This window comes from Piliocolobus tephrosceles, chromosome 21 (genome assembly GCF_002776525.5).
Source record: "Piliocolobus tephrosceles isolate RC106 chromosome 21, ASM277652v3, whole genome shotgun sequence".
Taxonomy (NCBI): Eukaryota; Metazoa; Chordata; class Mammalia; order Primates; family Cercopithecidae; genus Piliocolobus; species Piliocolobus tephrosceles.
In genome coordinates this window covers 4675883-4698857 of record NC_045454.1, presented here as the reverse complement: position 1 = coordinate 4698857, position 22975 = coordinate 4675883, and the positions used below count along the sequence as shown (strand labels likewise).

The 22975-nt window shown below is 55.2% G+C and overlaps 2 protein-coding genes across 4 annotated transcripts in view; both read left to right on the top strand.

Annotated features, from left to right (window-relative positions):
• The first annotated feature begins 9137 nt into the window (after positions 1-9137).
• ZBTB45 (zinc finger and BTB domain containing 45) lies at positions 9138-16375 on the top strand. 3 transcript variants are annotated; one of them, XM_023197549.3, is made up of 3 exons: positions 9138-9978; positions 12203-13481; positions 15580-16375. In XM_023197549.3, exons 2-3 carry the CDS (start codon positions 12203-12205, stop codon positions 15834-15836), a joined length of 1536 nt encoding a protein of 511 aa, XP_023053317.1. In that variant the 5' UTR covers positions 9138-9978; the 3' UTR covers positions 15837-16375. The 3 variants fall into 3 exon arrangements, with proteins under 3 accessions (XP_023053317.1, XP_023053315.1, XP_023053316.1); XM_023197547.2 differs by having other exon boundaries at positions 9138-10109; XM_023197548.3 differs by lacking the exon at positions 9138-9978 and adding an exon at positions 10041-10234.
• A 562-nt stretch (positions 16376-16937) lies between these two features.
• SLC27A5 (solute carrier family 27 member 5) overlaps positions 16938-22975 on the top strand; it is a 14160-nt gene continuing 8122 nt past the window's right edge. Inside the window, exons 1-3 of the mRNA XM_026457557.1 lie at positions 16938-18644; positions 18999-19208; positions 19930-20088. Coding sequence (XP_026313342.1) covers positions 17957-18644; positions 18999-19208; positions 19930-20088 — 1057 coding nt within the window. The 5' untranslated portion in view covers positions 16938-17956. The remainder of the gene's footprint in view (positions 18645-18998; positions 19209-19929; positions 20089-22975) is intronic.

Below are 22975 nucleotides of genomic sequence, written 5' to 3'. Positions count from 1 at the left end.
TGAGGTTAAAAGATGAGTTCATTGGCCAGGCGCGGTGGCTCAAGCCTGTAATTCCAACACTTTGGGAGGCCGAGACGGGCGGATCACGAGGTCAGGAGATCAAGACCATCCTGGCTAACACGGTGAATCCCCGTCTCTACTAAAAAAATACAAAAAACTAGCCGGGCGAGGTGACGGGCGCCTGTAGTCCCAGCTACTCGGGAGGCTGAGACAGGAGAATGGCGGAAACCCAGGAGGCGGAGCTTGCAGTGAGCTGAGATCCGGCCACTGCACTCCAGCCTGAGCGTCTCAAAAAAAAAAAAATAAAAAAAAGGATTAGTTCATCAATGTCTTTTTTTTTTTTTTTTGACATGGAGTTTCACTCTTGTTGCCCAGGCTGGAGTGCAATGGCGTGATCTCCGCTCACTGCAACCTCTGCCTCCCGGGTTCAAGCAATTCTCCTGCCTCTGTCTCCCAAGTAGCTGGGATTACAGGCACCCGTCACCACACCTGGCTATTTGTTTCTCTTATTATTATTATTATTATTATTATTATTATTATTATTATTATTATTTTCGAGACAGGGCCTCACTCTGTCGCCCAGACTGGAGTGCAGTGGTGCAATCTTGGCTCACTGCAACCTCTGCCTCCTTGGTTCAAGCTGCAAGGCTCTAATATCAGTTCGAATCCTGAGAGCACGACAACAAACAACACAAGGCAGTGTGGAGCAACATGCTGTTTTATTTTTATTTTTATTTTTGAGATGGAGACTCACTCTGTCGCCCAGACTGGAGTGCAGTGGCAGGATCTCGGCTCACTGCAAGCTCCGCCTCCCAGGTTAATGCCATTCTCCTGCCTCAGCCTCTCGGACTACAGGCACCCGCCACCGCGCCCGGCTAATTTTTTGTATTTTTAGTAGAGACGGGGTTTCACCGTGTTAACCAGGATGGTCTCGATCTCCTGACCTCGTGACCCACCCCCCCCTCAGCCTCCCAAAGTGCTGGGATTACAGGCGTGAGCCACTACACCCGGTCAACATGCTGTTTTAATGAGCGCCTGGGTGCAGAGGGGCTGAGGCCTAAAATGGCGTCAGCCCCAAGTAAGGACAGGGCAGGAGTTTTACAGTCTCCTGTAAACAGGAAGTGTCCTACTCTGATGTAACTGCTATGTGGTACCCAGGGCTTCTCTCCCTCCATCTCCAGGGGTACGTGTCTTCCGGCCAGCTCTCTTCCTGCTTCTGCTATCTTGCTGACGCACGCTGCTGGCACAAATGACCTTGTGTCTTGGGACTGGGCCTGAGAAGGGAGGAGTTATTTATCCCCCCAAGCTTTCAGGTCCCAGGGAGAATCTTTCACAAGGGATTCTCCTGTCTCAGCCTCCTGAGTAGCTAGGATCACAGGCACGTACCGCCAGGCCCAGCTAATTTTTGTGTTTTAGTAGAGACGGGGTTTTGCCATGTTGACCAGCCTGGTCTCAAACTCCTGACCTCAGGTGATCCACCCGCCTCAGCCTCCCAGAATGCTGGGATTACAGGCATGAGCCACCATGCCTGGCCCAATGTCTTAAACACAAAGCAGGCAGGGTGGAGAGCAGCCCTTGTAAAGAGGGAGGGGACAAAGTCAGGGTGTGGCAAGTCTGGGCTGATCCCTCCTGGACTACGGCCTTGGCCACCATGGGTCCAGCAGGAAGATGGCTGGGAGATCAGGGCTGGGTGGTTGTTCTGCCTCAATTGCCCACCTTAGTTGGCAAGCACTTCTCAGACTAGCCACTCCTGAGTGGAAAACACTGAACAATCTGACCAGAGAAAATTCACAACACCCGGGTGGCACAGGAGCCTGAGACAAAGTGACAGGGCTGGAGACGGCAGGGACCAAGACTTCATGTTTTGTGATTCCACTGATAGGAAATGTCCAGAGCAGACAAATCCAGGGACAGATTCGTGGGGACAGGGCTGGGGACACTCAGGAAATGGGATGAGCAATCTCATGGAGGTGATGTAAATGTTCTAGAACAGGAGAGTGGTGAAGGTTACACAACACAATAAACGGACTGAAAATGACTGAATTGTGCACATGGGAAATTATATGGCAGAGTTTGTGTCTGGAGGTGAGAAAGGCTGTCCCCTGGGGCCGTAAAACTGGAGCTGCCAGGCTTACACCTACCGTGGGTGGTAGAATTCCTCACTCCAGGGCATCGAGGAACAGTGGGTGCAATACAGGAAAATTGATTAAGTGGAGAATGGCTTTACCCTGGCTTCAGTGGATGTGTTATCTTCTGGTGATGGAGCTGAGCTTTGCTGTGGCTTTTCGGGATGGAACCATCCAGGTGTCCCACAATAGGAGGTTGGGGCTTTCCCCTTCACTTTAGAGCTTTACTCAAAACACGTTTTGTGGCCAGGTGTGGTGGCCCACACCTGTAGTCCCAACTTCTCAGGAGACTGAGGTGGAAGGATCCCAAGAGCCTGGAAGGATGAGGCTGCAGTGAGCCGTGATCATGCCGCTGCACTTGAGGCTGGATGACAGAGTGAAACCCTGGCTCAAAAAAATAATAATAGCCAGGCATGGTGGCTTACACCTGTAATCCCAGCATTTTGGGAGGCTGAGGCAGGTGGATCACCTGAGGTCAGGAGTTTGGGATTAGCGTGGCCAACATGGTGAAACCTCATCTCCACTAAAAATACAAAAACTAACCAGATGTGGTGGCAAGCACCTGTAATCCTAGCTACTCAGGAGGCTGAAGCAGGAGAATCACTTGAACCCAAGAGGTAGAAGTTGCAGTGAGCCGTGATTGTGCCATTACACTCCAGCCCGGACAACAAGAGCCAAACTCTGTCTCAATAGTAATAATAACAATAATAATAATAATAATAATACCAGGCACAGTGGCTCACACTTGTAATCTCAGCACTTTGGTAGGTTGAGGTGGGTGGATCACGAGGTCAGGAGATCGAGACCATCCTGTCTAACATGGTAAAACCCCGTCTCTACTAAAAATACAAAAAATTAGCCGGGCGTAGTGGCGGGCACCTGTAGTTCCAGCTACTCGGGAGGCCGAGGCAGGAGAATGGTGTGAACCTGGGAGGCAGAGCTTGCAGTGAGCCGAGATGGCGCCACTGCACTCCAGCCTGGGCGACAGAGCGAGACTCCGTTTCAAATAATAATAATAATAATAACAACTTTGTGTGTGTATGTACTAAAACCAGAACGAAACAAGAACATGGGTAATTTGAGAATGTGAATTGTAAACAATCAATGCTCCAGTCTATACTATATTGTCCTGTGTTTCTTGGTTTTTTTTTTAAATTTGTTCGTTTGTTTGCTTTGAGGTGGAGTTTTGCTCTTGTCGCCCAGGCTGGAGTGCAATGGCGAGCTCTTGGCTCACTGCTACCTCTGCCTCCTGGGTTCAAGCAATTCTCCTGTCTCAGCCTCACTAGTAGCTGGGATTACAGGCCCCTGCCACCACACTCGGCTAATTTTTGTATTTTTAGTAGAGATGGGTTTTCACCATGATGGCCAGTCTGGTCTCAAACTCCTGACCTTAGGTGATGCACCTGCCTCGGCCTCTCAAAGTGCTGGGATTTAAGATGGGAGACACTGTGCCCAGCCTGTTTCTTGGGCTTTTAAATTTATTTTATTATCTATTTATTTATTTTTGAGACAAAGTTTCACTCTCACCCAGGCTGGAGTGCAGTGGCACAATCTCGGCTCACTGCAACCTCCGCCTCCAGGGTTTGAGCAATTGTTCTGCCTCAGCCTCCCCAGTAGCTAGGACTACAGACGCGTGTCACCACGCCCAGTGAAATTTCATATTTCTTTAATTAATTAATTAATGTATTTATTTATTATTTTCTGAGACAGAGTCTTACTCTGTTGTCCAGGCTGGAGTGCAGTGGCATGATCTCAGCTCACTGCAACCTCTGCCTCCCGGGTTCAAGCAATTCTCCTGCCTCAGCCTCCCTAGTAGCTGGGATTACAGGCGCGTGTACACGTCTGGCTAATTTTTGTATTTTTGGTAGAGACGGGGTTTCACCATGTTGGCCAGGCTGGTCTCGACTGGCTGGTCTCAAACTCCTGACCTCATGATTCACCTGCCTCGGGCTCCCAAAGTGCTGGGATTACAGGCATGAGCCACCGCACCCAGCCTAATTTTTGTATTTTTAGTAGAGATTGGGTTTCACCATACTGACCAGGTTGGTCTCAAACTCCTGACCTCGGGATCCATCTGCCCACATTGGCCTCCCAAAGTGCTGGGATTGCAGGCATGAGCCTCAGCAACAATTTTTTTTTTGAGAGGGAGTCTTGCTTTGTCACCCATGCTGGAGTGCAGTGGCATGATCTCGGCTCACTGCAACCTCCGCCTCCCGGGTTCAAGCAATTCTCCTGCCTCAGCCTCCCGAGTAGCTGGGATTCTAGGCATGTGCCACCACGCCCAGCTAATTTTTGTATTTTTAGTAGAGACGGGGTTTCATCATGTTGTTCAGGCTGGCCTGGAATTCTTGACCTCAGGTGATCCACCCGCCTCAGCCTCCCAAATGCTGGGATTACAGGAGTGAGCCACCACGCCCAGCCTTTGGGTTTTTTAAGCTCTTCAAAATTAATCCAAGGGCACAGAACAGGTCAAGTTTCTGGCCCCTGACAAAGTGCTCCTGGTTGTGTTGTTTTGAGTATTGTCTCAGCTTAGGTCTCCTTCCTGAGGTCTCAGGCCTCTGTCCACAGGGCTGGTAGTACCTTCTTCTTTTTATTTTACATATGAAAGCACATTAAATCTTTTTTCTCTTGTAAATATTCCTTGCCCCCACCCACCTTTACTGACAGCCCTCAATACCTGTCTGGATGCTGTTACTTTTCTGATAAATTCCACCCATTGCTTCTACCACCTCCTTAGTTCCACCAGGGCTTGGGGCTGGGCCTCCCTCCAGCCCCTCTCTAAGTTTCCTCAGGGGACTTTCTGAAGTCTACAGGGGATCCTGCCGTTGCCCCTTCCCACCACCTCACACGACTCCCATGTCTTCTCTGTCCCATCAGAAGGGCTCAAGTCTTCACTGCTGCTATTTGCCTTGCCAGGGACCACCCCTCAGCCTCCACTCCTATCTGCCTTATACCAGGAAGCATTTCTGCAGGTATATGCTTAGTGCCTGCTCCTGGGTATACTCATTTAGTACTTGAAATGCCCCCACAGGCCGGGCGCGGTGGCTCAAGCCTATAATCCCAGCACTTTGGGAGGCCGAGATGGGCGGATCACAAGGTCAGGAGATCAAGACCATCCTGGCTAACACGGTGAAACCCCGTCTCTACTAAAAAATACAAAAAACTAGCAGGGCGAGGTGGCAGGCGCCTGTAGTCCCAGCTACTCGGAAGGCTGAGGCAGGAGAATGGTGTAAACCCGGGAGGCGGAGCTTGCAGTGAGCTGAGATCCGGCCACTGCACTCCAGCCTGGGCGACAGAGCGAGACTCCATCCCCAAAAAAAAAAAGAAATGCCCCCACAATCACTGTGCATGGATCATGGGACCTATATTCCACACCTGGCACAACCCAAACCCACTAGAATGGGGCCAGGTTTGTGGACACAAGGACTGGAGTGTGACTGCCACAGAGGGGAAGTCTGGATGAAAGGCTGCCCGGGAAGTGATGGAGGATGGAGGGAGGTTGGGACCCTGACTGAGATGGAATCAGGCACAGCTGAGAGGTCCTGGGAGACTCCTTGGTGGGAGCTGTCTGTTCTCTGACCCATGCTGTCAGAGGGGCCCTGCCTTAGCCAGCTAAGGAGGCCCCGTCACCCTGGAGATCAGTTTCTTCTGCTCCTTTCACATCTGTGGTCATTGTGCTCTCATAGAGTCTTCCCTCAATGGCCGCCATTTCCCATCTCAGGCCTTGGGCTTAGCCTGGAGTTTTTAATATTTGCAGGCCACATTGCCCTCCTCCCTAGTTTGTCAAACCTATGTTCTCAGGTACATATTTATTCCTTGAAATGCCCCCACAACCAGTGATAAAGTCTTTGGGTTCCTATACACACACACGTATACATATATACACACGTATACATATGTACACATTCTTCTTCTTCTTCTTCTTATTATTATTATTTTATTTTATTTTTTTTAAGACAGAATCTCTCTATGTCGCCCAGGCTGGAGTGCGGTGGCGTGATCTCCACTCACTGCAAGTTCCGCCTCCTGGGTTCACGCCATTCTCCTGCCTCAGCCTCCCATGTAGCTGGGACTACAGGTGCCCGCCACCACGCCCAGCTAATGTTTGTAATTTTAGTAGAGATGGGGTTTCACCATGTCAGCCAGGATGGTCTCGATCTCCTGACCTCGTGATCCGCCCCTCTTGGCCTCCCAAAGTGCTGGGATTACAGGCGTGAGCCACCGTGCCCGGCCTATTATTATTTTTTTGAGACGGAGTCTCACTCTTGTCGCCCAGGTCAAAGTGCAGTGGCGTGATCTCGACTCACTGCAATATCTGCCTTCCGGGTTCAAGCTATTCTCCTGCTTCAGCCTCCCGAGTAGCTGGGATTACAGGCGCCTGCCACCACGCCTGGCTAGTTTTTGTACTTTTAGTAGAGACAGGGTTTTGCCACGTTGGCTAGGTTGGAACTCCTGACCTCAGGTGATCTGCCCACTTCAGCCTCCCAAAGTGCTGAGATTACATGCATGAGCCACCGTGCCAGGCCCTTTTTTTTTTGGAGAGGAGTCTCCCAGGCTGGGGTGCAGTGGCGTGATCTTGGCTCACTGCAACCTCCACCTCCTGGGTTCAAGGGATTCTCCTGCTTCAGTCTCCCAAGTAGCTGGGATTACAGGTGCCTGCCACCACGCCCAGGTATTGGCCAGGCTGGTGTTCAACTCCTGACCTCAGGTGATCCACCTGTTTCAGCCTCCCAAAGTGCTAGGATTACAGGCATGAGCCACCACGCTCAGTCAATTTTTGTATTTTTAGTAGAGACAGGGTTTCGCCATGTTGGCCAGGGTGGTCTCGAACTCCTGACCTCAGGTGATCCGAATGCCTAAACCTCCCAAAGTGCTGAAATTATGAGATTACAGACATGAGCCACCACACCCGGGCTTGTCATAAGATTTTTAGAGAGAAAAGGAAAATAACCCTTGAGGCTGCAGCTCTCACCTCCCTTGGCTGCCTGAGAGAGGTCAGGGTCTGGGTTTCTCCTTCCTATGTTCATCCTAGCCTCTGGGGCAGGGTCTTCCACCCCCAGCTTGCCCTAATCCTCCAGGCCCCATCCCTTGGGGTTGAGACTTTCTCTAAAGCCACCCGTGTCCTCTCCTTCCTATCCTGAATCTGTCCCTTTCTGGCCTTCACTGCTGTCAGGGCAGCTATTGTTTCCTGCTAGGACTCCTGCATTTGCCACCCCACTAGGTGCACTGTCTTTCCTACAGCCCCTTAAACATACTAACGGGGCTAATGGGACATGGCTTCCCCGCCTCAACGCACTGCAATCTTGCCACTCAGCCCAAGGTTCACGCATTTGTCTTGCCCAAGGGAGGGCCATCCTCCCTCCCCAGGGGCCTCATGCATGCCTTCCCACCTACCCTTATGCTCTTCCCAAAACAGCCCAGTGGGTCCAGCAGGCCATGGTTTGAGTCTGAACAAAGACAATGATGATGGCAGGTTATTAGACTTGTGTTTTTTGTTTGTTTTGTTTTGTTTTGAGACGGATTTTCACTCCTGTTGCCCAGGCTGGAGTGCAATGGAGCGATCTCAGCTCACTACAACCTCTGCCTCTGAGGTTCAAGTGATTCTCCTGCCTCAGCCTCCCAAGTAGCTGGGATTATGGGCGCCCACCACCACGCCCAGCTAATTTTTTGTATTTTTAGTAGAGACAGGCTAGGCACAGTGGCTCATGCCTGTAATCCCAGCACTTAAGGAGGCCGAGGCGGGCGGATCACCTGAGGTGAGGAGTTCAAGACCAGCCTGGCGAACATGGTGAAACCCCGTCTCTACTAAAAATATAAAAATTAGCCAGGCATGGTGGTAGATGCCTGTTATCGCATCATTGTGCACCATGTCCCCCCAGCCTGGGGGACAAGAGTGAGACTTCGTCTCAAAAAAAAAAAAAAGTAGAGACGGGGTTTCACCATGTTGGCCAGGCTGGTTTCGAACTCCTGACCTCGGGTAATCCACCCACCTTGGCCTCCCAAAGTGCTGGGATTACAGGTGTGAGCCACCGTGCCCAGCCTAGACTTGTGTTTTAATGGGGTTTCCCACCTGGCACATATTTTCCACCCCCTGACCTGACCTCCAAATACCACATCTACAACACAGCCACCCAGTAGCTGCCCTGGGTGAAGGACAGGCATCCTCACCTTGTCTGTCTTCTAGAGGCTTTGTTCTAGTCATACATTTGGACAGTGGGTTCCCACTTTCACTCCAGAGTCACTCTGTCCTCTGGGATAAGGGAAGTGAGAACTGCTCCCCGAGGAACGAGATTACGAAGGGGCCTAGTAAAGGCTGGGAAGGCACAGAAATGAAGCTTTCAGGGAGGGAAATGTGAGGAACGGCTTCATCAGATGGGAAACAAATAGTGGCATTTATCAGACTGTCACTGTGTGGAAGCCCTGGGTCTCACCAGATGTATTTGTTTTCTATTGTAACTGTAACAAATTACCAGAAACTTCATAGGTTAAAACAATATCCATTTATTAGCTCGCCATTCCATAGGTCGGAAGCCCAAGTAGGTCTTCTGTGGGTCTCAGAAAGGCTGAAATCAAGGTGTGGTATGGACTGAGTTGCTGTCTGGAAGCTCTGGGGAAAAATTTGCTTCCAAGCTCGTTCAGGTTGTGGGCAGAATCTAGCTCCATGCACTTCTAGGGCTGAGGTCTGTTTTCTTCTCTTTCTTTTTTTGAGACGAGTCTCGTTCTGCCGCCCAGGCTGGAGTACAGTGGCACGATCTCAGCTCACTGCAAGCTCCGCCTCCTGGGTTCATGCCATTCTCCTGCCTCAGCCTCCCAAGTAGCTGGGACTACAGGCGCCCGCCACCACGCCCGGCTCATTTTTTGTATTTTTAGTAGAGACGGAGTTTCACCGTGTTAGCCAGGATGGTATCCATCTCCTGGGACCTCGTGATCTGCCCTCCTTGGCCTCCCAAAGTCCTGGGATTACAGGCCTGAGCCACTGCGTCCAGCCATGAGGTCTGTCTTCTTACTGGCTGTTGTTGCAGCTCTTCTCAGATTCTCAGATTCTCAGCATGACACTTGTCCCTCTCATGGACAAAACTCTTCTCCTACTTCAAGTTTCTCCACCTTCCTCTTCTGCCTTTAAGGACCCTTATGATTACCTTGGACCTACCAAAATAATCCAGAATCATATTCTATTTTTAAGATCAGCTAATGGGTAACCTTAGTTATGTCTGCAAAAACCCTTTCACCATGTAGTGTAACTATTCATAGGTGAGATTATCATATTTACAGGTTCTGGAGATTTGGGCACAGAATCTTGGAGGGGGCCATTTTCAGAATTCTGTCCCCCATAACAGATCGACTTGCAATGTCCCAGAATCTCACAGAGTCTAGCTCAGGAGAGGCCCAGAGCAGGGTGAGGCAGTTGTCTGTTCCTGTCTGCGTTGTAGTAGAAGGTGCCAAGGCCGAGATGGGGTCCGCTCCCCAATCCCACCCACAGCGGGCGGGCCTGGAGTAGGGGTAGCTCGCCTGCGCCTCCTGGCGGCTAGGGACCGAGACCTACTTCAGCTCTCACCCGTGTCACAGGAATAAGGCCACTTCCCCAGTTCGCAGTGGGGTTTAAACTGGCCAGAACAGGTTGGTGACTTGGGCCGGGAACTGCCTTCCCATTCTCCATCACAGGGCGCCTGCGGATTGATCGCGCAGGCCTCGCCACACCCCTGATCTCCTGGGCGACGCCGGAAGAGTGCTCTAGTCCAGAAATTCCTCGCAACGAGGCAGCCCTAGCCTCTTCGACTTTGGTTCCGACTGAGAGCCGCAGTGCGGACTGACGGTAGCCGATTGCCATAAAAATACCGGAAATGTGCTTCGGGTAGGGTTTCCCCTGCGCCGCCGCGACCACGGGCTTTGGTTCCGCCGGCGTAGGGGCCCGGAAGTGCGGCCTTCTAGTCCGTGAGAAGGAGGCGGCCACAGTAGAGCCTGGTGCCTGAAGAGGAGTCGGAGGTGGGGTCGGATGGGCATCCCCCTGCCGCAGGGCGGGCGAGGAGGCTGGGGCGTGCCAGGGGAGGGGCACCTGCGCTCCGCTAGAAGCGCACGCTGCGAACGCGAGGGGGCGCTGCAGGACCGGGGTACGGCGCGGGCCAGGGTGCGGGGTGGCCGCGGCGGGTCAGAGGGGTGCTTTGGGATTAGGGTGGGGCGCGGGCAATGGAGCAGAGATTGGGAGAACGCGCTCAGGGTAAAGCACACGGCGCGGCGAAGGCGTGGCGGGGGTGTGCGGCGCCGGACCCAGGAAGCTGGCCTGGGCGCCGGGTCTCGAAGGCTGGCCTTTGTTCTGAAGTGTCCAGGCCGGCCTTGCGGCGTCGGGACTGAGGAATGGAGCCCGCCGCGGGGCGGGGCAGGGCGGGAAAGGAGGGTTCAGGTCTCTCGGGTTGATGCGTCCCCATCGGCCGGACACAGATTAGAAGCCTTTCAGGTGCTAGGTGAATACAGATGGGGCGGGTGCTGCTTGCTGAGTTAGCCTTTGCACAAGCACAGGCCTGGCTTTTTTGAGGCATTGCACAGAAGGCTCAGAGTGGGGCCGGGGGGCGGGGTGGTGTATCCGGATCTGTAGTCTGGAAAGGCTCCCTCTGGCTGCCATGTGGGGAACAGAAGGGGAGGCGAGGGGCGTGGAGAGACCAGCCAGGTTTCTTCATCCGTCCAGGACAGCGGGAACGGGGCAGTGGAGGTGCTCCTAGTGGCCTGAGGGTCAAATGTTGGGCATGCAAGAAAGCGAGGCGTCTGGCTGAGCAAAGGGACGGCGGATTGGGCATAAGGAGTTGGAGGGGTTGAATCTTGAGATCCCAGTAGAGACCGAGGGTGTAGGGGCAGCATCAAGCCGAGCCCACTCCGGGGCTTTGTGACTCCAAGGGAGAGACAGGCTGGTGGAGGCTATACGGATGTCAGAGTCCAACGCTCCTGCCCTCCTCCCTTAGACTGGAGGTGTGTGCAGTCTGGGTGCGGGATGAGCCGAGTATCTCATCCCTTGTTTGATAGAAGGGGAAACAGGCCGAAGGATCACGGTTTGCCTGCTTGATGGATGGGTAGCAGAACTCCTCACATTCCAGAGTCCTCTGGGGACTACTCCCTCCCCTTTCTGGTACCTGATGTTGGGCCTTGTCCCGCTTGCTCAGTGGGCACCTATCCGGTCACACACCCCTGCTCATTCCACAATTCCCCTCTCTGTGCCACACCCACACCCTGGGCCCCACAGGCCCCATCCAGATGGCAAGAAGCTGGGGCTGCAGGAGCCACCTCCCTGCCTGCTATGCTAGGGGCTGCCAGGGACCATGTTCTGGTTTCCCTGGGGCATCTCCCAAGGTAATGCCCAACCTTTTACCCTCAGCCCTTAGTGACCAGGCACACCCAGAGCCATGCTGCCCAGGAAACAGGTCATGCCATCCCACTCCTGCGAAAGCCTCTGTATATACTAGTTAAGGTGACCTGGTTCTGAGGCAGCAATCCTGCCTCTGCATAGGGTCTCATACCGGGGGGATGTAGCTAAAGGAAACCAAAAGGAGCTGCCAGCAGGGGTGGAGGGGAAACTAGCTGGGTAGTGAGCAAGGTCTGCTCTGGGTGAGGCAGGTTAGCCAGTTGGGATGGGGGTCCTTGGCCTCTTCTACACACAGGGCTGCCCTCTTGGAGGGGCACATGGGGAGGCTTAGGGTTATTGGAGTTGGGATGGGGTGGGGTGGGTGGGGGAGTCAACATAGAGTAGGCCAAGCCCTGAACCTTTTCGGGGGCTGTAAGCGAGACCTGGAGAGGGGCAGACCTTTCACATCCCCAACACCGTCTCCTAGGAGTGTGCTAAGGTTTGCGGCGTTAGTGGGGGGCTGTAGAGGGCCCGGCCAGGACCGAGATGGGAGGAGGAGGGAGTGCTGGAGTGTCCTGTGTTGGGACTGGGGACTGTGAAGGGCAGCTGGGGAGGGATGGGTTAGCGCGCCTTGGAGTGTGGTGCACTCTTGAGCCCTGTCCTGCAGCAAGGGGTGAGGGGACAGGGAGGTTGGGACAGAGGGGGGTCCTCAGTTGACCTCTTCCGGCCCTCCTCTTGTTCTATGCAGATGGCGGCTGCAGAGGCTGTGCACCACATACACCTGCAGAACTTCTCACGTTCTCTGCTTGAGACCCTCAATGGGCAGAGGCTTGGGGGGCACTTCTGCGACGTGACTGTGCGCATTCGTGAAGCTTCGCTGCGAGCCCACCGCTGCGTGCTGGCGGCCGGCTCGCCCTTCTTCCAAGACAAGCTGCTGCTCGGCCACTCTGAGATCCGTGTGCCTCCGGTGGTGCCCGCACAGACGGTGCGACAGCTGGTCGAGTTCCTGTACAGCGGTTCGCTTGTTGTGGCACAGGGCGAAGCCCTGCAGGTGCTCACGGCCGCGTCGGTGCTTCGCATACAGACAGTTATCGACGAATGCACGCAGATTATCGCCCGCGCACGAGCCCCGGGCACCTCTGCGCCTACGCCCCTGCCCACCCCTGTGCCCCCGCCACTCGCGCCTGCGCAGCTGCGTCACCGCCTGCGCCACCTGCTGGCTGCGCGCCCCCCGGGGCACCCTGGTGCTGCGCACAGCCGTAAGCAGCGCCAGCCCGCGCGTTTGCAGCTGCCTGCGCCCCCAACACCTGCCAAGGCCGAGGGGCCTGATGCTGACCCCTCACTGTCCGCGGCCCCTGACGACCGCGGTGATGAGGATGACGAGGAAACTGACGATGAGACTGATGGCGAGGACGGCGAAGGTGGCGGCCCGGGCGAGGGACAGGCACCTCCTTCCTTCCCAGACTGTGCTGCCGGCTTCCTCACTGCTGCTGCTGACAGCGCCTGCGAGGAGCCCCCTGCACCCACTGGCCTCGCTGACTACAGTGGTGCCGGGCGGGATTTTCTTCGGGGAGCTGGGGCAGCTGAGGACGTATTTCCAGACAGCTATGTATCCACTTGGCACGACGAGGATGGCGCTGTCCCCGAAGGCTGTCCCACTGAGACCCCTGTCCAGCCCGACTGCATACTGGCTGGACCCCGCCCGCCTGGTGTGAAGACCCCAGGGCCACCCGTCGCACTCTTCCCCTTTCACTTGGGTGCCCCCGGGCCACCTGCACCACCCCCTTCAGCACCATCGGGGCCAGCCCCTGCCCCCCCACCCGCCTTCTACCCCACACTCCAGCCCGAGGCAGCCCCCAGCACTCAGCTGGGGGAGGCCCCGGCTCCCTCTGCTGCTCCCACCACGGCCCCCTCAGGCACCCCTGCTCGCACCCCAGGTGCTGAGCCACCTACCTATGAGTGCAGCCACTGTCGCAAGACCTTCAGCTCCCGGAAAAACTACACCAAGCACATGTTCATCCACTCGGGTGAGCCAGGGCGGGAGAGGAGAGGGAGAATCTCTCATTGGAGAGTTAAACCTAAGGGGGAATTCAGCACTAGTTACAGGGCACTGGAACTGTTCTGTTACTTTTGGGTAACAGGGGGCCTGGAAATTGAGCCTTCCCCCAAGTGCAAGGTATGTGGGGGAGGGGAAAGTCCCACTCTGTGGAGCAGCAGGTACTGGCTTCTGTGGAGGGGGATCCTGAGGCTGGGTTGGGAAGCAGGAGCCTGTCCTGGCCTTTGGAAGGGTGGTGGTGGAAACTTTAGCAGCCTAGGATGCACATGATGGGCATGGAGTCTTGGCAGGGGGTCCTGGGCAGGTTGGGAAACTGCTCCAGGGAGCCTCCTGTGTCTCTCTGGTTTCCAGCAGTCCGGCTATGGGCAGTCAGCAAGGGAGGGTGGGTTTCCGGGCCCAGGGGTAAAAAACCCTCAGAGAGGTGGTGCGATGAAGGCCCCAGGAACTCCTGAGACTGGGGCAGGAGTAGGAAAACATGGGTACAGTGTGGGGACCCCACAGCTGCAGAGGACCCCGAAAAGCTGTGCAGAGGTTCCCTCGGACCTTGGCCATGTCAGGGAGGTGGCTCTGCAGCGCTGCAGGAGAGGTAAAGAGTGGGAGGGTGGTACTGAGGAATGTGGTGAGGATGCTCCCTGGGGGCCGAAATGGAGGACAAAGGAATGGAAAGCAGAAGCCTGCTGGGTATTGTCAGTAAAAGCAAAAATTTGGCTGGAAGGCCACAGTGGTAGTGAGGGAGGTTTCTGCATGGGCTGGAACTTGGGATTTGACTGTGAGTGGTGGGGAGCCATGGTATTCTCAGCTGGGGAGTGACTGAGATGTCAGTTTATAATCACCTCTGGCTGCCTTGGGGACAACTGGGAGGAGCCAGGGGCCTGGGAATAAGGGAGTTGGGTGGTTAGTCTCCAGGGAGCTGCCAGAGGCCCCAAGGTAGTGCTGGCTGTGTGAAGTGTGTGATCTGAGCCAGGTGTCTGGGCGTGGTTAGTCTGGGGTACCCCCTGGCAGGCACTGCCTTTCGGTACCCTGCCACTGAGAGAGGCTTTTTTTTTTTTTTTTTTTGGAGACTGAGTCTCCCTCTGTTGCCCAGGCTGTAGTGCAGTGGTACGAGCTTGGTTTACTGCAACCTCTGCCTCCTGGGTTCAAGTGATTCTTGTGCCTCAGCCTCCTGAGTAGCTGGGATTACAAGCGTGCACCGCCACACTCGGCTATTTTTTGTATTTTTAGTAGAGAAGGGGTTTCGCCATGTTGGTCAGTCTGGTCTTGAACTCCTGGCCTCACACGATCTGCCTGCCTTGGCCTCCCAAAATGTTAGGATTACAGGTGGGAGCCACCATGCCTGGCTCAGATACACATTTTGTTAATACCTGATGAATCTAGGGGTGGACTCAGCCTGCCTCCCCTCCCCTAACCTAGAATGAGGAGCTCTATCACACCAAGGACATCATAGTGGCCAGTGGGCAGGGGTTCTGGGCAACTGGGGCTTCCTGCAGGAAGGTGGCAGATGTGCCCAGGTCCCTCCTTATGAAAGGCACTGGCCTTGTCAGACTGAGTTTAGGAGACTATATGGGCATGGGCGAGGGGGGCGAGGTCCGAGTGTCTCCCTGTGCCGGGTGGGTAGGGGCTGAGGGAGAGGGTCCCTCAGGGTAGAGGGAGAGCCCAGTGGGCAGTCCAGATGGGCAACAGATGTTCCAGATAGGCTGGGTTCCCTGCAGGCAGGGTACTTGCTGGATTTAGGGGAGCCCTGTCAGACAGTGGCATTCCAGGATAACAGAAAGGGGGTCCCTGCCAGGAAGGGATGGGAGAGAGGTACTTGATAGTGTATGAGGGTCCCTGTTGGGCAGGAAAGTCCCAACGTGAAGGGAGGTTCAGGAGAGGAGGGGGTGTCCCTGCTGGGTGGGAAGATCCCATAGTACGGGGAGGATTCCCCGACAGGCATGGGATCCCGGGATAGTGGTTCGGGAGGGGAGGGGAGCTCCTGCCAGGTCCAGGCCCCCGGCGTGGGGGTGGGGTGGGGTGGCGGCGGGGAGCTGTAGAGTCTGACTTAAGTTCGCGGCCCGCCCTGTCGTCCGCAGGGGAGAAGCCGCACCAGTGCGCCGTGTGCTGGCGATCCTTCTCGCTGCGCGACTACCTGCTCAAGCACATGGTCACGCACACAGGCGTGCGCGCCTTCCAGTGCGCCGTCTGCGCCAAGCGCTTCACGCAGAAGAGCTCGCTCAACGTGCACATGCGCACTCACCGGCCCGAGCGCGCGCCCTGCCCCGCCTGCGGCAAGGTCTTCTCGCACCGCGCGCTGCTGGAGCGCCACCTGGCCGCGCACCCTGCGCCCTGATGGGGCTGGGGCCTGGCCTCGCCCACGGTGAATCCGGGGCCTCCCGCACGGTCGGCCACGCCCGCTACGGGACCTGTGGTTCCCGCCACTAGACCACACTCCCTCCTGAGCGCAGGTCCTCTCTCTCCCTTCACCCTTTCTCCATACCAGGGCCTAAGTCCGCCTTACTCCTCTCCTCCATGTACTTGAACCCTCCAGGTGGTGCCGAGCTGGGGCTGGTTAGGGACCAGACCACCTCTGAGAACTAGACCATTTCCTGCCTAAACCGGGCGCTCAGGCGCTGGGACCCGGCCCAAGATAGGACTCGGGTTCTCGCCCCGCCCTCTCCTGGGGTGGGGGTGGGGGCTGGAGCCGCTCCCCTGCCCCGGTGTGAGGCTTGGCAAGGTCCCTAGCTCCCTACCCAAGCTATCCCTCCCTCATGGGGCGCCTAAGGAGGCTCAAGTGGACCCATCATATATGGGGCCTGGGCCTCGGGACTCTCACTCTAATAAAGGACTGTAGGCCTTGGGGCGTAAACCACGAGGCTGTGAGCACCTGGATCAGTGCGTGCCTTGCTCTCATAGACAAGCTGTGGGTGTCAGGGCTCAGCGTCCTTGTTCTTGGGCGGCACCCATGCGGCCCACAGGCTGTCCTGGGCAGGGAGGGACAGGATGGTCCACTTTGCCATCTTGGACTCTATTCTGTAGGGGCTAAGATGGGCTACATATATAACTGGCACTTGCTTCTCTTGGATCCCTGAGTCCTGTGGGGAGGAGGATAGGCAGGCCACATCTGCGATGGGTCTCTGAGAGGGAGGCCATGTGAAAGCCCCATCACACTCCTGATTGCTGCTGTCCACGACCTTTGAGGCCCCTCCCATAGATCTTCCAGCCAGGGTCTAAGGGCCTTTTGGACTTGAGACTTCCCCTCCCCCACTCTGATGGACATGGCTGAGCACCTTACTTGTGGTGAGCCCAGGGGGATCTTTGGGGCCAGGTTGCCCTGAGGGCATATGAGCCCCCATATATCTGCCCTTGGTGCTGGGGGCCAAGTTCAGGGAGGGCTCCGATGGCCGTGTTGGGGACAGGAAACAGTGAGGGGTGGGATCAGGGGGCTGACTGCTGGGCGGTTGGGGACACCACCCCAGTGGCCAGCCAGTGTCCCAGGTCCCTGCATCCAGTGGAGGGAGCAGCCACTCTTTACCTCTCCCCTCTTCAGCACAACAGTGGCTCCTAGCCTAGGTGCCCTGCCCTAAGGATTTCGGGCTGGTGGAGTGGGGTATGGCCTGGAGGGCCATGCCCCAGCCTGACCTGCCAGGCTCCTAGGCCAATGGTAGCTCCTCTGGGTTTACCTTCTGGGACTGCCTCCTCAAGGTGAAATGCCAAGGCTTTGATGATCCAGCTGCATGCATCATGGGCTGACTTCAGTCTCCTGAACCCCAGGACTCCATCGTCATCAAAGCCAGAGGTGGGGCAGAGACTCACAGAGCAAGCACATGGGTGGGGGGCAGAGCTGGTTTGAATCCAGGCGATGCGAGTGTTCCTCTATTTACTGAGCACTTGCTGGATGCCTGACAGGAGGCTACGATTCCTGTAGCCTCAGCGAGCCCCTCTCCCCAGGGTTCAGGTGGGTGTCACAGGAGGACCTCCCAGTGAGGTCCACCTTGCTGTCCTGTTGCTTTTCTGTTTGGCCTGATTGGAGTGTTCCCAAGGGCAGGGATTTCTGTGCTCTGAGTGCCTGGTACACAGCAGGGATGGGAGGGGAGGCAAGGGAGTTAGATGCCAGCCCCGGAGGGTGGATGGGGCAGGCAGGACAACAGGAAGGGAGGCTAGTGGTGGTGCCCAAGGGGCAGAGACCTGGGAACCCAGAGACCAATGATGGAAAGGGGTCAGACCTGGCAAAGGAGGGGGCTGATAAGGGTGGCAAATAGGCAGAGAAGGGCTGGAGCCACACACAAGGCCAGTCAGAGCAAACAAACGTGTAGAGGAGAAAGGCTGGGGGCAAAGTGCAGGGAAGAGGACCAGCCACTGTCAGCAGTGCCAGGGCCGCCACCCCTGGGGAGGAGCCACTGGGCTACTCTGAGGGGCCAGAGGTGAGCCTCAGTATTCCACAGCTGCTGCTCCTAGGGAGGAGCTGGTACCATGAGTGTCAGGCGACGGTTGGCCTTGCTGCTGCTGCTGCTGCTCCTGCTCTGGGGCCTGGGACAGCCAGTGTGGCCAGTGGCTGTGGCCGTGACCCTGCGCTGGCTCCTAGGGGATCCCACATGCTGTGTGTTACTTGGGCTGGCCATGTTAGCACAGCCCTGGCTCAGCCCCTGGGTGCCCCATGGGCTGAGCCTGGCAGCTGCGGCCCTGGCACTAACCCTGCTGCCAGCACGGCCGCCCCCAGGGCTACGCTGGCTGCCGGCTGATGTGGTCTTCTTGGCCAAGCTCCTCCATGTGGGCCTGAAGGTCAGGGCATGCTTGAGCCGGCAGCCGCCTGACACCTTTGTAGATGCCTTCGAGAGGCGAGCACGAGCTCAGTCTGGCAGGGCAATCTTGGTGTGGACGGGACCCGGGGTTGGCTCAGTCACCCTTGGCGAGCTGGATGCCCGGGCCTGCCAGGCGGCATGGGCCCTGAAGGCTGAGCTGGGTGGCCGTGCGAGCCTGTGTGCTGGGGAGCCTGCCGCCCTCCTGGTGCTGGCTTCCCAGGCCGTTCCAGCCCTGTGTCTGTGGCTGGGGCTGGCCAAGCTGGGCTGCCCAACAGCCTGGATCAACCCGCATAGCCGGGGGATGCCCCTGGTGCACTCTGTGCTGAGCTCTGGGGCCCGGGTGCTGGTGGTGGACCCAGGTGAGAGCCTTGGAGCCAGTGGAGAATGGAAGGGGGCACGGTCAGGGACTGTAGGACAGGGGTCCTGGTGGTACTGGCAGAGGCCCCTGGTCCCCACCTGCCCACTTTCTCAGGCGATTATAATCAAGACTTATGAGAAGAAAGTAGTTCTCAAGTCACCAGAGTTTAATTTTCCCACAATGGCTATTTCAATCCTTTTTGACCAAAAATACTAATGATGGGATTCTTTACCAAACAACATGGAAGCTTTTCTATGCTAGCTGCAACTCTGCCTGCATCTATGGGTCTCAGATCCCACCTCGCGACCTCAAAGGTGAGCCTTGCCTCTGTTTCTCCTCTGACCCATCCCTGCAGACCTCCGGGAGAGCCTGGAGGAGATCCTTCCCAAGCTGCACGCTGAGAACATCCGCTGCTTCTACCTCAGTCATACCTCCCCTACACCAGGGGTGGGGGCTCTGGGGGCTGCCCTGGATGCAGCGCCCTCCCATCCAGTGCCTGCTGACCTGCGTGCTGGGATCACTTGGAGAAGCCCTGCCCTCTTCATCTACACCTCAGGGACCACTGGTGAGGGTGCCCATTAGCACCAGCCTCTGAACTCTCAGGCTGACCTGACCCTACACTTGACTTGTGCCTCAGTGTTGACCTCTGAAACCACTTTACCATCTGATTTTGACATTTGTTTTGTTTGTCTGGCTGTTTTGTTTGTTTGTTTGTTTTGAGACAGAGTCTTGCTCTCTCGCCTAGGCTGGAGTGCAGTGGTGCGATCTCGGCTCACTGCAGCCTCCACCTCCTGGGTTCAAGTGATTCTCTTGCCTCAGCCTCCTGAGTAGCTGAGATTACAGGCACCCACCACCACACCTGGCTAATTTTTGCATTTTTGGTAGAGACAGGGTTTTGCCAAGTTGGCCAGGCTGGTTTCTAACCCCTGATCTCAGGTGATCTGTCCACCTCAGTCTCCCAAAATGATGGAATTACAGGCATGAGCCACTGCGCCCAGCCTTGATTTTGACATTTGGCCTGAACTCTGACCCCCAATGTAATTTGAGAGGTCAATGCTAGAATTCTTCCTGTGTCCAGTAAACAGCCACTGAAACCTTTGGTCTTGACATATTACTCTCAGTCCAAATTCAGCCTGTGAACCCAACCACAGATCCCTATACTTGACTGCTCTCTGAGAGCCTCAAACCCCAATGCAGGCCTGGCTGTTAGAGATCTATCCCTCTGGTCAGGCCCCTCTCTGTGCTGTCATTTCACCACCCTGCCCTTGCCATGCCTTCATCCCAAGGCCTCCCGAAGCCAGCCATCCTCACGCACGAGAGGGTACTGCAGATGAGCAAGATGCTGTCCTTATTTGGGACCACAGCTGATGACGTGGTTTACATAGTCCTGCCTCTGTACCACGTGATGGGACTTGTCGTTGGGATCCTCGGCTGCTTAGAGCTCGGTAAGCCCACTTCTGAGGATCTCTCCAATCTACAGGACCACTGGAGTAAGTGTCAGGGTGGGGCTGTCAAGGCAAAAAGACACTGTAGGTTACTCACGTCCTGCGTTCTCACTTTCGAGAAGGGACACCCACCAATGAGTACCAGGGCCCCATGGACAGAAGCTTGGACGCCCACACAGTCCCTAATGGCTGTGCTTTGGTCAGGAGGTGACAAGACCTGATATGAGTGATGGTCACAGGCATCCAGGGAAGGTGGGGTGCTCAGGAGACGATAGGGATGCTGGCCCAGATTTGTGACAGGGCCCCAGGGGGAGCTGGAGTAGGAGTGCTCTCAAGCACTCCATAGGGCTGTCTCTTTGGACTCTTGATTCAGAATCTAGACAGGGACCTCTCCATAGCTTATTCTTTTTTCTCTTTTTTTTTTTTAATTTATTTTTTATTTTTGAGACAAAGTCTTGCTTTGTCGCCAGGCTGGAGTGCAGTGGCCTGATCTTGGCTCACCGCAAACTCTGCCTCCTGGGTTCAAGCAATTCTCCTGCCTCAGCCTCCCGAGTAGCTGGGATTACAGGCACCCACCACTATGCCCAGCTAATTTTTGTATTTTTAGTAGAGATGGAATTTCACCATCTTGGCCAGGCTGGTCTTGAACTTCTGACCTCGTGATCCACCTGCCTCGGCCTTCCAAAATGCTGAGATTACAGGTATGAGCCACCGCGCCTGGCCATTTTCTCTCTTTTTTGTTTTGAGACAGAGTCTCGCTCTATCGCCCAGGCTGGAGTGCAGTGGCATGATCTCAGCTAACTGCAACCTCCACCTCCCAGGTTCAAGCGATTCTTCTGCCTTAGCCTCCTGAGTAGCTGGGATTACAGGCATGCACCACCATGCCCAGCTAATTTTTGTATTTTAACTAGAGACAAGGTTTCACCATGTTGGTCAAGCTGGTCTCGAACTCCTGACCTTGTGATCCACCAGCCTCGGCCTCCCAAAGTGCTGGGATTACAGGTGTGAGCCACCGCGCCCGGCCTCTTTGTGTTTTCAAACTTTTATCATGGCTAGGTGTGGTTGCTCATGCCTATAATCCCTGCACTTTGGGGTGCCAAGGCAGGAGGGTCACTTGAGCCCAGGAGTTCAACACTAGCCTGGACAACATAGTGAGAGGCCTTCTGTTAAAAAAAAATAAAAAATAAAGAAGCCAGGCATGGTGGTATTAGGGGATCCCGCCCCCAGTATTTCAACATAGGTTCTTTCTATTTTCCATAAGTGTCGGCCAGCTGAGAAATAAAGAGAAAGAGTACAAAGAGAGGAATTTTACAGCAGGGCCACCAGGGGTGACATCACATATCAGTAGGACCGTGATGCCCACCTGAGCCTCAAAGCCAGCAAGTTTTATTAAGGATTTCAAAAGGGGAGGGGGTGCAAGAACCGGGAGTAGGTACAAAGATCACATGCTTCAAAGGGCAAAAAGCAGAACTACTGATAAGGGTCCAACAAAGATCACAAGGCAAAGGGCAAAACAGAACTACTGATAAGAGTCTATGTTCAGCGGTGTATGCATTGTCTTGATAAACATCTTAAACAACAGGAAACAGTGTTCTGTTCGAGAGCCGAGAACCCGGTCTCACCTCCAATTTACCAGGGCGGGGTTTTTCCCTACCCTAGTAAGCCTGAGGGTTCTGCAGGAGACCAGGGCGTATCTCAGCCCTTATCTCAACTGCATAGGACAGACATTCCCAGAGTGGCCGTTTATAAACCTCCCCCCAGGAATGAATTCCCTTCCCAGGGTCTTAATATTAATATTCCTTGCTAGGCAAAGAATTTAGTGATACTGAAAATACAAAATTAGCCGGGCGTGGTGGCGGGCGCCTGTACTTCCAGCTACTCGGGAAGCTGAGGCAGGAGACTCGCTTGAACCCGTGAGGCGGAGGCAGGAGAATGGTGTGAACCTGGGAGGCGGAGGCAGGAGAGTCGCTTGAACCTGGGAGGCAGGGGTTGCGAAAAGAGTGAAACTCCGTCTCACAAAAAAAAAGTGAAAATAGTTTGATGACATCTCATGTATATCACCCAGCCTCAATAATTTTTTTTTTTTTTTTTGAGACGGAGTCTCACTCTGTCGCCCAGGCTGGAGTGTAGTGGTGCGAGCTCAGCTGACCACACCCTCTGCCTCCCGGGTTCAAGCGATTCAATGCTGAGGCTGAGTCTCGGGAGTAGCTGGGATTACAGACACCTGCCACCACACCTGGCTAATGTTTGTATTTTTAGTAGAGACGAGGTTTCTCCATGTTGGCCAGGCTGGTCTCGAACTCCTGACCTCAGGTGACTCACCCGCCTCAGCCTCCCAAAGTGCTGGGATTACAGGTGTGAGCCACCGCGCCCGGCCTCTTTGTGTTTTCAAACTTTTATCATGGCTAGGTGTGGCTGCTCATGCCTATAATCCCTGCACTTTGGGGTGCCAAGGCAGGAGTGTCACTTGAGCCCAGGAGTTCAACACCAGCCCGGGCAACATAGTGAGAGTCCATCTGTTGAAAAAAAAAAAAGCCAGGCATAGTGGTGAGCACTTGTGAGCGATTCTCCTGCCTCAGTCTCCCTAGTAGCTGTTATTACAGGTGCCCACCACCGTGCCTGGCTAATTTTGTATTTTTAGTAGAGAAGGGGTTTCACCATGTTGGCCAGGCTGGTCTTGAACTCCTGACCTCGTGATCCGCCTGCCTCGGCCTCCCAAAGTGCTGGGATTACAGGCGTGAGCCATGGCTCCCAGCCAATTTTTTTTTTGAGACGGAGTTTCGCTATTGTTGCCCAGGCTGGAGTGCAATGGCACGATCTTGGCTCACCACAACCTCTGCCTCCTGGGTTCAAGTGATTCTCCTGCCTCAGCCTCCTGAGTAGCTGG